Raw genomic sequence first — 16307 nt, forward strand, 5'->3', positions numbered from 1 at the left:
TACTTGCCTTTTATTCCTTTCAAGCTTGGAACACCAGAGCAGCGATTCCCCCGCCCCAGGTCCTCTTTTCTTACGTCAGAAATGACGAATTCGGCTTCCTCCAATAACGGCTCCCCCCCCCCCAGAGCAAACATTGCCTGAGGCCACCCCGTGATTTGAGGAAGCCGGATTCGTCATTTCTGACGTAAGAAGAGACGACCTGGGGGCGGCAGAAAACGCTGCTCCGGTGTTCTAAGCTTGAAAGGAATAAAAGGTAAGTATTTTAAAAAAACAGCTGCTATGTAAACTTTCATGAATGACAATGCCCCTGTTTTTAATAGTATTTTTAAAAACAGGGCATTCATTAGTGAAAATGTACATTCATTTTAAGCCCAGGCTACAGACTTCCCCTCTATTCTATTCCCCAGGAGTCTTTCTGGTCACTCAAATTTAATTATGGTTAGCAACATGGCAACTACTAAACACTACTGAGGAAATAGTACAGTTTTATTAACTGCTGCAGACTCCTCATATGTTCTATTCCCCTTGAGTCTTCCTGGTCACTTACATTTATTCCTGGTGATGTCACTACAAGCAGGCTTTATGCTCTGCTTATTAATGCATTGATTTCAAGGCACAAGCTAATTCCCATCCAGATCAATTACTTGTAACAGTTGGTCTTTTAACTGATTAGAAACTAGCTGATATTTTGATATATTGGAGTCGGCAGTGAAATGTGGGCACCAGCTTAAACCCAGATATTTGCATGTCTGTGCCAGAGTATGCAGGAAATCCTGACACAGTTTGAAACCCGGACGGTCCGGGTCAATCTCAGACAGGTGGCAACCCTACTTTAAGTCAAATCTTGACAGCTGTAGAATGCTTTGGAGAAAAGTTGGGGGGGGGGGTATTTCTGCTCTGTGGGGAGCAGTGTCCTTTTAAGATTGTTGCTATTTTTAGAGGATATATTTTTAATTATCATTCCTATGAAATAAACAAAAAAAGTGTTAAGAAAATCAGAAACTTTGAGAACATAGTGTCTTTAGAAGGGTTAAGATTTGCAAAATGTTTGAGCTACATTTTAGGATTTATTTTAGAATACATGTTGACCCAGCAGCAAGGCATTAGGCATGACAAATATTAGCTAGTTAAAACACAAAATCTGTGGACTCATCGTGTCTTTAAGAAGAAAAGGCACAGTGTTTGAGTAGTTTGATTTGAGTGTTCCTTTAAAACAAAAAGCATGCAAGTTTAACTGAAAATATTTACCTCAGCTTTTTGTTCCATGATGGAAAATATTCTCTCAATCCCAATACTGACGCCTACACATGGTACTTTCCTGCCTTTGGGATCAAACATTCCCACCAGACCATCGTAACGGCCCCCTCCAGCTACGCTGCCAACACTGACCGATTCCTCTGTGTGATCATTCTGCTGCAGAGACTCTCCCTGATTGTGAAGCAAAACCGCTTCATAAATGACACCTGTGTAGTAATCTAGCCCACGAGCCAGACTCAGGTCAAAGGAGATCTGTGTGGAAGGTACAGGTAAAAGTTCTCAATAAGTCTTGTCACAAAAGGAAAAAAACTCTACTATAATTTATTTTGAAGAAACAGTAATAAAACATTTATCCTTCTACTGACAAAATTAAAACCAATTGCCTACTACTGTAGAGATATCAGCTGACTTAAAGTGAATGTAAATTTTGATGATAAAGTGCCCAGGTTTTAAAAATTCAAATAAAAACAGGGGCACTTTAATTCATCAAAATTTACATTTCACTCGTGTTGGGAAAATACTTACCTTTTAAACTGGACAGCCGCTCCAGCTTCCCCCGGTCGTCACAAGCCTCTTCCTACGTCAGAAATGATGGATTGGTCATCCTCTAATCACGGCTTCCCCCCCGGGGGAATCAGTGTCTGATTTAACGCTGTGATTGGTGGGAGCGGGATTCCTCATTTTAGACCCAGGAAGAGGCTTTGCGACGGGTGGAGGAAGCAATGCAACGGCTGTCAAGATTAAAAGGTATTTTCATTACACAAGTGAAATGTAAATTTTTATGAATTAAAGTGCCCCTGCTTTTAATCGAAGTTTTAAAAACCAGGCACTTTATCATGAAAATTTACATTCACTTTAAAACTTGTATGTGTACGTGGTTGATTAAAAAAAAAAAAAAAAAAGTATATCAGGTATGTTTTATATTGGCTACGCTATATAGGAAACTAATATGGTGCTCATTGTACAAGATAATAGAACAGAAAGGACATTACTTAAAGGGTCAGTACATTTAGCTTTAAGCAATTTCTAATTCTCAGAACTTTAAATGCACCCTGCTAAGTCGTCAAGGCTAAACCTGCTACATATCTGTGCGTTTAACAGATAACTGCAAAATCATTATACCGTATACTAGAGACGTGCCTTCGGCAGTTCCGTTCACTGCGAATGCTGAAGGTGTGGCATGCAGCTCTTTTTGGAGCCGGATTTATTCTTGTGAAAGTGTAACACACTAAGATATGGATTTAGTGTGTTGCACTTTCACAAGAATAAATCCGGCCCTGAATCAAACTCAATGCCACGAGCAGCCACCGCATTCGCCAGTGAACGAAGCTGCCAAATACAAGTCTCCAATTCTATACTAACCTTAAGACAGTGGCTAGGCTTGTTGTCTATGCACTGAAGCCCAAATTGGCTCTTCCAAATAAGGCAAATGGTGGTGCTGGGTAGAGTTTGGCTATTGAAAAATAATTGCAGTAAAAAGGATGTTAATTTGTTTTAAAAATATTAAATGGATATGAAACCCAAAAAAATGATTTTGTGATTCAGACAGAGCATACATTTTTTTCCAATTTACTTTTATTATCAAATTAGCTTTGTTCCCATGATATTCTTTGTTGAAGAGATACCCAGGTAGGCATCTGGAGCACTACATGGCAGGAAATAGTGCCGCCATCTAGAGCTCCTGCAAATGTAAAACATTCTTGCAAAACTGCTTTGAAATAGCGCATCAGAAAGAGGCCAGTTCCTAACAATACATCCGTGCTTTTCAACAAAAGATACTAAAAGAACAAGAAAAAATTAATAGAAGTAAACTAGAAAGTTGTTTAAAATTGCATGCTCTATCTGAATCATGAATTAAACATTTTGGGTTTCATATCCCTTTAAGACTTGGCTGATATTTTATTATATAGCAACACAACAGAAATGTCTTGTAAGTGCAAGGTGTTTACTGTTAAAGAGATACGGTTATCATCCACTTGAAAAAGCTGCCAAAAGTTAGTGGTAAAAAGTACATAACCTACACTGCTGTTTTAGTTTAATGTAGATTTACTGCACATTTTCAGGCAAAAGCACTAAGAACGTGTTTTAAATGACGATTTATTTTATAAAGCAGATACAAACTTTTTGAGTGCACTGGCTCTTTATGTTGAGGTGGTTAGTGGGCTTTATTAAAAGTAGGCTATAATTTGACTTTAAAAAGGAAAAAAAAGCCTCTAGAGAATCCTGCAGATTTGTGGCCAAAGGTTAATTAAGAAAACAATATCTGATATAATCAAACTGAACCCAAATAAGTGAACCCGGGTCCAAAGATAGAGGTTCAAATGGGATGAAGTGTAAAATTCTAGGCTTCTATACCAGTTATTACTAACCTTATCTGTCACACCAAAAAGGTGCATGTACTGGAAAAGGATCTTCATATCACTCAGTCCCTCCAACGCCTGCTTATTCTGAGACAGCTTTGGGTCCTTCAGCAGCTCCTCTATCAGTTGTAACCCTCCTATAAAACTCAGTGTTATTAGTTATTTCATCACGGTTATTCTTGCTGCAACAAAACTCATTTGACATAAATAAAACAATTAAGAATGTCACTTTAAAAGGCAGCTGCAAAATATGAATTTTTTTTTAACAAACTTTTTTTTCCTTAAAAGGGACAGTCAGCACTAACTAAAAAATTTTTTTTTTATTATATATACACATACACACCTTTACTACCCATTCCCCAGCTTTGCACTACCAACATTGTTATATTAATATACATTATAACATTTAAACCTCTAAATTTCTGCCTGTTTCTAAGCCACTACAGACAGCCTCTTATCAAATCCTTTTTTATTTGCTTTTCACAACAGGAGACTGCTAGTTCATGTGGGCCATATAGATAACATTGTGCTCATGCCCGTGGAGTTATTTAAGAGTCAGCACAAAACAGCACTAATTGGCTAAAATGCAAGTCAATAGATAATGACAAAGTCATGTGATCAGAGGGCTGTCAGAAGATGCTTAGATACAAGGTACTCACAGAGGTAAAAAGTATATTAATATAACTGTGTTGGTTATGCAAAACTGTGGAATGTGTAATAAAAGGGATTACCTATCTTTTAAAACAATAAAAATTATATTGTAGACTGTCCCTTTAACCAAAATGACCATTTTGCACTACTCCCCGTTTACTTCCAAATCTGGTTAACATTATTCTTTGTAAAGCACTATACAAAGCATTACAAATTTGGAGAGAATACTGGTGACAGTTTACCTTTCGGATAACGTTATTTATGCAAATCCCTCATTGAATGAATAATACACCGATTACTAATATACACCTAACCTGTAAAATGCATATCAGCTGACATGTTCTGGATACAGTTTTAAAGGCAATTAGCAGTTACCATTGTTTTGAACATATTCTCCAATAAGATCTGCAGCTTCTGGTGCAAGTCCCTTCTCACCCACCATTTCATTTCTTACTTCATCCCATGGAGTCTGAAAGTAAATAGTAAATGATTAATCCATACACTATAAGCATTTTTAATAATCAATAGCATTAAAAATCATTAAGTCAGGGGCCACTTTATTTTATGCAGTTCTAAGAGCATTCTACTACTGTCCCACCCATCTCTCAGTTACACTGCATCCTGAACCTCACCTTCCAGGCTTACAGTGATGGTAAACAAAGCCTTTACTGAATGTAAATATGAATTTGTTGTTGAAAAATTAATATGGGCTTATTTACTTTATATCAAGATCGTACCCGGAAGGGCGCCTCTCTATTACACTTGTTCCCACCACTGCTGTGCCACTTTTTTTTCTCTCCAAGCAGTGACGTATTCACAACTCATTTAATGTTTGTGTGATTTTTGCCAAACGGCTCGCACAAGCAATGGATGAATGGTAAACTTCAGTATTATTTGTTCAGTGGGTCATTTTATCTACTATTTTATTAAAGATGTGAATTGGTTTACAATAATACATAAAAGGTTTTTTTCTGTATATGTACCTTATCTAGTTTGTCCACAGAAGAGCAGATTGTTCGGAACTTACTGTCTGGAACACCACATACTGCAAACATACCGTCCAAAATCCTTCTGTCGTTCACCTGCATACAAAGTCAATATTTAAGCCCCATCTTATGACTCTGTATCTGTACCATTATTAAGAAGACATAACAGCCATATCTGAAATGCACAGCAGTACTCATGTTAAAGGGACAGTATACACTCATTTTCATATAACTGCATGTAATAGACACTACTATAAAGAATAAGATGCACAGATACTGATATAAAAATCCAGTATAAAACTTACTTAGAAGCTCTCAGTTTAGCTCTGTTGAAAAGGTAGCTGGAAAGCCCACTGCAAGTGGGAAATAAGACACTCCCCCCTCCCCCTTCTTTTGCATATGAAAAGACCCTTTACACAAACAGGAGCAAGCTGGTGTAGGTAGCCGACGGTATTCTAAAAAAACTTTGGGGCTTGGTTAGGAGTCTGAAAATCAGAGCAATGTTATTTAAAAATAAGCAAAACTATACATTTTTTTTACAAAAAAAAACAAAACTTTATGGGCTATATAAATAGATCATCTACAAAACATTTATGCAAAGAAAAAATGAGTGTATAATGTCCCTTTAAAGGGATCATGACCACAAGCATATGACCATTGACCACAAGCATAGTTTAGTGTTATGCAAGTGCTAAATAGTGCAAGTTTTATTGCAGTGTGAATATGGTGCGTTACAGCATATAGATTTTCGTGGGCATAGAATTTTCAGGAAACTTATTAATACTCATACATGTTAATAAAATACTTGTAAATCCTGAGACCTGAGGGACTTCATGCCAGATCCTGTGTATGCCTGGTGCCAGTATTTTATTATTGTCTGGTATAATATAATCAAGGACCAGTAAATACAGTAGCACTTAGTCTAAACTTCAAATGAGTAGTAGATTTTGTGCTGACAAATTTCAAATTTATGTCTACTTCCACTACCCCTGTATCATGTGACAGTCATCAGCCAATCACAAATGCATATATGTATTGTCTGTGAATTCTTGCACATGCACTGTAGGAGCTGGTGACTGAAAAAGTGTAAATATAAAAAGACTGAACAGCATTTTTTCAATGGAAGTAAATTGGAAAGTTATTTGCACTAGCTGAATCATGAAAGTTTAATTTTGACTTGTGTCCCTTTAAGAGAAATGTACAAACATGCTCAATGTTGCAGTGACATCCCACATGACAAATATACCGAGCACTATATAAACGTACATTGCAAGTGCTCCTCAAAATGATCATGCACAAGTGAAAGGAGATTTTTATAGACCGGTTACCCTTATTATTTTCACAAAATTTCTTCTGTCTTCAGGTATTGGAAGTTCAGTATTTGGGACTATGTTTCTATGGAGTTGCATAATGAAGCTTTGCTATAATTTCCAGTTAGAGGACATGCATTAAACTTCAATGACACTGCTACTACGCTGCTGGTGCTACACATGAATGCACATGCTCTGCACGACCACAAATCATGCTCTGTTGGTTGGACAGATGGTTACTAGATGGAACTAAATATGAATATTTCAGTGTGTGTTACTGCTAGACTTTTAGCATACACCGAAAAGCATTGTAACAATGAATACAAATGCACATTTTTATAGCTGCACTACAATACATAGAAAAAGTTCTTGGAAGAAAATTATATATAATACTAATGGGAAAACTTGCCCAGAGGGCAGTCTATTGTGGCGACGGAACCACCCTGCCATTTTCGGAAAGGCAGTCTATTGTGGTGACGGAATCACCTTGCAATTTTTCGGAATCCACCTAAATGCAGCTTACGCTGCATCCAGGTGGATTCTTTCACCACCCTGCCATCCAGGTGGATTCCGAAAATGGCAGGGTGGTGGTGCCATTTTTGGAATCCACCTGGATGCAGCTTATGCCATTTTCGGAATCCACCGGGATACAGTGATTCCGAAAATGGCAGGGTGGTGAAAGAATCTTTGGTGGATTCTTTCACCACCCTGTCATTTTAGGAATCCACCTGGATGCAGCGAATTCTTTTGGCTGCGCGCACAGCCAACATTCCATTGAGGATGCGTGCGCAACTGCCGACGGACATTACAAACGCAATTATAGTATAGATATTAAATTCACACTACAATGTATTATAGCTGTATTTTTAAATACAGCACACACATACACGTTTTGACTAATGGCCCCTATATTTAATTTTTTTGTAAAAATAAGATTAACATATCGCCCTGTGCCCATAAAAATACAAAGCATTCATTTGTACACTATGCAAATGTAACTTTGATATGACAGTCTATGGCATCAGGACACTTGGTATGTTTAGTTAACTTGGTTTAGGTTATTTGTTAAATGTTTGTACAGTTCAGTCTAACTCTCACTGTGAAACAGTTGTGGCGGTCTTTGGGCCGCGGTATCTTGATCGCAAAAATCACCAGATAAGCAAAGCATTATAATGTTCTGCATGGTATACTTCCTGTCAATATGTAATGTTGTACAAACAAAAGTCTTTTTTTTCTTTTCAATAAAAAAGATTTAAACATAAAAATACAAAGCAAATTCTACTAATATTAAAAACAGGAAAGAATAATCAGTTTTGCTGTACAATTATAACCTTCTGATCTAGGTGCAATTAAAAGTGTGTGTTTTAGTATTAGGATAACATCTAACATCATGTGATATGTTACTAGACATTCCCAAAGGAACTCTCTTATCTCCCAACCTTACACTTTTGATTTAGGGAAGTTACTCATGCAATAGTGTTTCCTGGCCTTGAAGTATTTAACTTCTCTTTCTCTAGTCTAAACCATTCAATAGATGTCTCTTTCCAATTTAGCCTTTGAGGAGTCCTAATAAAATAGATGATAATCTCTCACTGATTTACCCTGTTGTTAAAGTATTTAGGGTCAGCTCATTCACACTGTGTCTATCAAGTAAGCTTGCTAAGAGGTTTTTATTTCTTCACAGGATAAGATGGGGCAGTCAAACACTGTGCACGCAGTTGCTTTTAAGGGCTAGATTTATCAAGCTGAGGTGGACAGGGGCGCATAGACACGCCCCTGTCCGCCGCAGCTTGCCTCTGCCTCTGGCGGGGTGAATTTCTCCGGAGAAATTTACCATTGCACACAAGCACTATTTTGCGCTTGCGAGCAATCCTGCCCGCGCACAGCCAATCACGCGCGGGTAGGAGCTGTCACTCTCCCCGGTCGGACTAGACCGCGGAGATTGAATTTCACCACCTTAGAGATGGCGAAAGGCTAGGAAACCTTGTTAAATACGGCGAGCAGGTTCTCTTGTGAGAATCTGCAGCCGTAGGGGCTCAAAGGCTGGTGAAAGCCTTTGATAAATTGACCCCAAAATGCTAAGATTTCACTGCTTGAGCCAACCACATCACAGACACCTTGTACACATGCGTGTTTGTTCACAGGGGAGTATACATATATTCATCTGCGAAAGGATATTGATGACAACGTGACTTAAAAAAAACAAAAAAACAAAAAAAAAACACGTAAATGTTCAACACTGCATTAAAAAAATTAAAATGTGGAAAAAAAAATGTTTCTCAAGCGCTCCTTTTATGAGGGAAAAAAATGATTAAAAAGCATACCTACAACTCATATTTACAAGCTCAAAAAGTCAGATGGCACATATGCAAGACAGCCAGTTAATCTACAATGCCCTCATCAACTTTTACAGCAAATTATACAATATACCAGTCCATACCTTCTCAATTCATACCCAACAAATGTTACACTAGATACCTACAGCTAATCTACCAAAATTACAACTCCATGCAAAAGAAGCTCTGAAAATGCCCATTTCACTTCAAAAAGTGATAAAAGCAATAGAGAATTTGCAAACCGGAAAGAGCCTGGGACAGGTTTCCAAATATTATAAAACCTTTTTGCATTCCCTACATCCTTATTAAAAGCCTATATTTCTTTGATTCCTACGGCAGGAAAAAACCCAGAGGACCCAGGTAGCTACCAACCCATTTCACTTTTAACCTCTTAAGGACATATGACAGAATTTTTCCGTCATAAAACAATTGAGCAAACTGAAAGCTGTGTCCTTAAAGGGTTAAATACCGACATAAAAAACATAATTTATGCTTACCTGATAAATTCCTTTCTTCTGTAGTGTGATCAGTCCACGGGTCATCATTACTTCTGGGATATTACTCCTCCCCAACAGGAAGTGCAAGAGGATTCACCCAGCAGAGCTGCATATAGCTCCTCCCCTCTACGTCACTCCCAGTCATTCGACCAAGGACCAACGAGAAAGGAAAAGCCAAGGGTGAAGTGGTGACTGGAGTATAAATTAAAAAATATTTACCTGCCTTAAAAACAGGGCGGGCCGTGGACTGATCACACTACAGAAGAAAGGAATTTATCAGGTAAGCATAAATTATGTTTTCTTCTGTTAAGTGTGATCAGTCCACGGGTCATCATTACTTCTGGGATACCAATACCAAAGCAAAAGTACACGGATGACGGGAGGGATAGGCAGGCTCTTTATACAGAAGGAACCACTGCCTGAAGAACCTTTCTCCCAAAAATAGCCTCCGATGAAGCAAAAAAGTGTCAAATTTGTAAAATTTGGAAAAAGTATGAAGCGAAGACCAAGTTGCAGCCTTGCAAATCTGCTCAACAGAGGCCTCATTCTTGAAGGCCCAAGTGGAAGCCACAGCTCTAGTAGAATGAGCTGTAATTCTTTCAGGAGGCTGCTGTCCAGCAGTCTCATAAGCTAAACGAATTATGCTACGAAGCCAAAAAGAAAGAGAGGTAGCAGAAGCTTTTTGACCTCTCCTCTGCCCAGAGTAAACGACAAACAGAGAAGACGTTTGTCGAAATTCCTTAGTTGCCTGTAAGTAAAATTTTAGAGCACGGACTACATCCAGGTTGTGCAGTAGACGTTCCTTCTTCGAAGAAGGATTTGGGCACAAAGAAGGAACAACAATCTCTTGATTGATATTCCTGTTAGTAACTACCTTAGGTAAGAACCCAGGTTTAGTACGCAGAACTACCTTATCCGAATGAAAAATCAAATAAGGTGAATCACAATGTAAGGCTGATAATTCAGAGACTCTTCGAGCCGAGGAAATAGCCATTAAAAATAGAACTTTCCAAGATAACAACTTTATATCAATGGAATGAAGGGGTTCAAACGGAACGCCCTGTAAAACATTAAGAACAAGGTTTAAACTCCATGGTGGAGCAACAGTTTTAAACACAGGCTTAATCCTGGCCAAAGCCTGACAAAAAGCCTGGACGTCAGGAACTTCTGACAGACGTTTGTGTAACAGAATGGACAGAGCTGAGATCTGTCCCTTTAATGAACTAGCAGATAAACCCTTTTCTAAACCTTCTTGTAGAAAAGACAATATCCTAGGAATCCTAACCTTACTCCAAGAGTAACCTTTGGATTCACACCAATATAGGTATTTACGCCATATCTTATGGTAAATCTTTCTGGTAACAGGCTTCCTAGCCTGTATTAAGGTATCAATAACTGACTCGGAAAACCCACGTCTTGATAAAATCAAGCGTTCAATTTCCAAGCAGTCAGCTTCAGAGAAGTTAGATTTTGATGTTTGAAGGGACCCTGTATCAGAAGGTCCTGTTTCAGAGGTAGAGACCAAGGTGGACAGGATGACATGTCCACCAGGTCTGCATACCAAGTCCTGCGTGGCCACGCAGGAGCTATTAGAATCACTGATGCTCTCTCTTGTTTGATTCTGGCAATCAATCGAGGAAGCATCGGGAAGGGTGGAAACACGTAAGCCATCCTGAAGTCCCAAGGTGCTGTCAGGGCATCTATCAGGACTGCTCCTGGATCCCTGGATCTGGACCCGTAACGAGGAAGCTTGGCGTTCTGTCGAGACGCCATGAGATCTATCTCTGGTTTGCCCCAACGTCGAAGTATTTGGGCAAAGACCTCCGGATGGAGTTCCCACTAAGAAATCCGCCTCCCAGTTCTCCACTCCCGGGATGTGGATTGCTGACAGGTGGCAAGAGTGAGACTCTGCCCAGCGAATTATCTTTGATACTTCCATCATAGCTAGGGAGCTTCTTGTCCCTCCCTGATGGTTGATGTAAGCTACAGTCGTGATGTTGTCCGACTGAAACCTGATGAACCCCCGAGTTGTCAACTGGGGCCAAGCCAGGAGGGCATTGAGAACTGCTCTCAATTCCAGAATGTTTATTGGCAGGAGACTCTCCTCCTGACTCCATTGTCCCTGAGCCTTCAGAGAATTCCAGACGGCACCCCAACCTAGAAGGCTGGCGTCTGTTGTTACAATTGTCCAGTCTGGTCTGCTGAATGGCATCCCCCTGGACAGATGTGGCCGAGAAAGCCACCATAGAAGAGAATTTCTGGTCTCTTGATCCAGATTCAGAGAAGGGGATAAGTCTGAGTAATCCCCATTCCACTGACTTAGCATGCACAGTTGCAGTGGTCTGAGGTGTAAGCGTGCAAAGGGTACTATATCCATTGCCGCTACCATTAAGCCGATTACCTCCATGCATTGAGCCACTGACGGGTGTTGAATGGAATGAAGGGTGCGGCAAGCACTTTGAAGTCTTGTTAGCCTGTCCTCTGTCAGGTAAATCTTCATTTCTACAGAATCTATAAGAGTCCCCAGGAAGGGAACTCTTGTGAGTGGAACGAGTGAACTTTTCTTTTCGTTCACTTTCCATCCATGTGACCTTAGAAATGCCAGTACTAACTCTGTATGAGACTTGGCAGTTTGAAAGCTTGAAGCTTGAATCAGAATGTCGTCTAGGTATGGAGCTACCGAGATTCCCCGCGGTCTTAGTACCGCCAGAAGAGCACCCAGAACCTTTGTGAAGATTCTTGGAGCTGTAGCCAATCCGAATGGAAGAGCCACAAACTGGTAATGCCTGTCTAGGAAGGCAAACCTTAGGTACCGGTAATGATCTTTGTGAATCGGTATGTGAAGGTAGGCATCTTTTAAATCTACAGTGGTCATGTACTGACCCTCTTGGATCATAGGTAAAATTGTCCGAATAGTCTCCATCTTGAACGATGGAACTCTTAGGAATTTGTTTAGGATCTTTAAGTCCAGGATTGGTCTGAAAGTTCCCTCTTTTTTGGGAACCACAAACAGATTTGAGTAAAACCCCTGTCCCTGTTCCGATCGTGGAACAGGATGGATTACTCCCATTAACAAGAGCTCTTGTACGCAGCGTAGAAACGCCTCTTTCTTTGTCTGGATTGTTGACAACCTTGACAGATGAAATCTCTCTCTTGGAGGAGAGTATTTGAAGTCCAGAAGGTATCCCTGAGATATTATCTCTAGCGCCCAGGGATCCTGGACATCTCTTGCCCAAGCCTGGGCGAAGAGAGAAAGTCTGCCCCCCACTAGATCCGATCCCGGATCGGGGGCCCTCAATTCATGCTGTTTTAGGGGCAGCAGCAGGTTTCCTGGTCTGCTTGCCCTTGTTCCAGGACTGGTTAGGTTTCCAGCCTTGTCTGTAGCGAGCAACAGCTCCTTCCTGTCTTGGTGCAGAGGAAGTTGATGCTGCTCCAGCTTTGAAATTACGAAAGGAACGAAAATTAGACTGTCTAGCCTTAGCTTTGGTTTTGTCCTGAGGCAGGGCATGGCCTTTACCTCCTGTAATGTCAGCGATAATCTCTTTCAACCCGGGCCCGAATAAGGTCTGCCCTTTGAAAGGTATATTAAGCAATTTAGACTTAGAAGTAACATCAGCTGACCAGGATTTTAGCCACAGCGCCCTGCGTGCCTGAATGGCGAATCCTGAATTCTTCGCCGTAAGTTTAGTAAGATGTACTACGGCCTCCGAAATGAATGAATTAGCTAGTTTAAGGACTCTAAGCCTGTCCGTAATGTCGTCCAGAGTAGCTGAACTAATGTTCTCTTCCAGAGACTCAATCCAGAATGCCGCTGCAGCCGTGATCGGCGCAATGCATGCAAGGGGTTGCAATATAAAACCTTGTTGAATAAACATTTTCTTAAGGCAACCCTCTAATTTTTTATCCATTGGATCTGAAAAAGCACAGCTATCCTCCACCGGGATAGTGGTACGCTTAGCTAAAGTAGAAACTGCTCCCTCCACCTTAGGGACCGTTTGCCATAAGTCCCGTGTGGTGGCGTCTATTGGAAACATTTTTCTAAATATCGGAGGGGGTGAGAACGGCACACCGGGTCTATCCCACTCCTTAGTAACAATTTCAGTAAGTCTCTTAGGTATAGGAAAAACCTCAGTACTCGCCGGTACAGCAAAATATTTATCCAACCTACACATTTTCTCTGGTATTGCAACTGTGTTACAATCATTCAGAGCCGCTAACACCTCCCCTAGTAATACACGGAGGTTTTCCAGTTTAAATTTAAAATTTGAAATATCTGAATCCAGTCTGTTTGGATCAGAACCGTCACCCACAGAATGAAGTTCTCCGTCCTCATGTTCTGCCACCTGTGACGCAGTGTCTGACATGGCCCTAATATTATCAGCGCACTCTGTTCTCACCCCAGAGTGATCACGCTTACCTCTTAGTTCTGGTAATTTAGCCAAAACTTCAGTCATAACAGTAGCCATATCCTGTAATGTGATTTGTAATGGCCGCCCAGATGTACTCGGCGCTATAATATCACGCACCTCCCGATCTGGAGATGCAGGTACTGACACGTGAGGCGAGTTAGTCGGCATAACTCTCCCCTCGTTGTTTGGTGAAATTTGTTCAATTTGTACAGATTGACTTTTATTTAAAGTAGCATCAATACAGTTAGTACATAAATTTCTATTGGGCTCCACTTTGGCATTGCAACAAATGACACAGGTATCATCCTCTGAATCAGACATGTTTAACACACTAGCAAATAAACTTGCAACTTGGAATACAATTCAATTAGAATAATATTAAAAACGTACTGTGCCTTTAAGAAGCACAGAAGATCTATGACAGTTGAAAATTAATAATTGAAAACAGTTATAGTGTAAACAACACAACTTTAGCAAAGGTTTAATCCCATTAGCAAAGATAACAAATTCTGAAAGCAGGAAACAAATTACAGAATAAACGTTTTTTATCTCAGTCAACTATAATTCTCACAGCTCTGCTGAGAGAAATTACCTCCCTCAAAATAAGTTTTGAAGACCCCTGAGCTCTGTAGAGAGGAACCGGATCATGCAGGAAATACAATGAGCTGCTGACTGAAATATTTGATGCGTAGCAAAGGCGCCAAAAAACGGCCCCTCCCCCTCACACACAGCAGTGAGAGAGAACAGAAACTGTCAGAAAAAAGATTAAGCAACTGCCAAGTGGAAAAATAGTGCCCAAACATTTATTCACTCAGTACCTCAGCAAATGAAAACTATTTTACATTCCAGCAAAAACGTTAAACATAATTTCTAGTTATTAAACAGCTTTTATGTAATTCTTACAGTGTAATTCTAGTGAAGTACCATTCCCCAGAATACTGAAGTGTAAAGTATACATACATGACATTATATCGGTATGGCAGGATTTTCTCATCAATTCCATTGTCAGAAAATAAAAGCTGCTACATACCTCTATGCAGATTCATCTGCCCGCTGTCCCCTGATCTGAAGTTTACCTCTCCTCAGATGGCCGAGAAACAGCAATATGATCTTAACTACTCCGGCTAAAATCATAGCAAAAACTCTGGTAGATTCTTCTTCAAACTCTGCCAGAGAGGTAATAACACACTCCGGTGCTATTTTAAAATAACAAACTTTTGATTGAAGATATAAAACTAAGTATAATCACCATAGTCCTCTCACACATCCTATCTAGTCGTTGGGTGCAAGAGAATGACTGGGAGTGACGTAGAGGGGAGGAGCTATATGCAGCTCTGCTGGGTGAATCCTCTTGCACTTCCTGTTGGGGAGGAGTAATATCCCAGAAGTAATGATGACCCGTGGACTGATCACACTTAACAGAAGAAATACATGTAAAGATCTTAGCTAAGCCTCGTCCTTTCTGAAAGGAACAATGAAGGCATCTAGCTTTGCTCCCTAGATGACAACTAGGATATTTAGCTTCCTTCCACCAAGGTCAAAGTTTATGCGATTCTCTCGAGCCCTTTCCAAATACACAATGGGACAAGATAGGGCTGCATATATACGCCAAAATAAAAATATATCAGAAATAAAAACATAATTTATGCTTACCTGATAAATTTATTTCTCTTGTAGTGTATCCAGTCCACGGATCATCCATTACTTATGGAATATATTCTCCTTCCCAACAGGAAGTTGCAAGAGTCCACCCACAGCAAAGCTGCTATATAGCACCTCCCCTAACTGCCATATTCAGTCATTCGACCGAAAACATGCAGAGAAAGGAAAAAACCATAGGGTGCAGTGGTGACTGTAGTTCAAATGAAAAAATTACCTGCCTTAAAGTGACAGGGCGGGCCGTGGACTGGATACACTACAAGAGAAATAAATTTATCAGGTAAGCATAAATTATGTTTTCTCTTGTTAAGTGTATCCAGTCCACGGATCATCCATTACTTATGGAATACCAATACCAAAGCTAAAGTACACGGATGATGGGAGGGACAAGGCAGGTACTTAAACGGAAGTTACCACTGCCTGTAAAAAACCCTTTCTCCCAAAAATAGCCTCCGAAGAAGCAAGGTATCAAATTTGTTAAATTTGAAAAAGTATGAAGCGCAGACCAAGACTCCGTCTTGTAAATCTGTTCAACAGAAGCCACATTTAAAAAAGGCCCAAGTGAAAACCACAGCTCTAGTAGAATGAGCTGTAATCCCTTCAGGAGGCTGCTGTTCAGCAGTCTCATAAGCTAAATGAATTATGCTTTTTAACCAAAAAAACAGAGAGGTTGACTTCTCCTCTGTCCAGAATAGACAACAAACAAGGTGAACGTTTGATGAAAACTGTAGTAGCTTGTAAGTAAAACTTTAAAGCACAAACCACGTCCAATATTGTGTAATAGACGTTCCTTCTTTGAGGAAGGATTAGGATACAAGCATGGAACAACTATCTCTTGAGTG

The 16307-nt window shown here is 40.0% G+C and overlaps 1 protein-coding gene across 1 annotated transcript in view; it reads right to left on the reverse strand.

The window, feature by feature from the left end:
* The window catches only part of HARS1 (histidyl-tRNA synthetase 1), a 115221-nt gene that overhangs the window by 45251 nt on the left and 53663 nt on the right, over positions 1 to 16307 (reverse strand). The window contains 4 exon segments of the mRNA XM_053718603.1: positions 1249 to 1509; positions 3627 to 3754; positions 4644 to 4737; positions 5252 to 5350. Coding sequence (XP_053574578.1) covers positions 1249 to 1509; positions 3627 to 3754; positions 4644 to 4737; positions 5252 to 5350 — 582 coding nt within the window.

Source organism: Bombina bombina, chromosome 6 (assembly GCF_027579735.1).
Source record: "Bombina bombina isolate aBomBom1 chromosome 6, aBomBom1.pri, whole genome shotgun sequence".
In the NCBI taxonomy this organism is placed as follows: domain Eukaryota; kingdom Metazoa; phylum Chordata; class Amphibia; order Anura; family Bombinatoridae; genus Bombina; species Bombina bombina.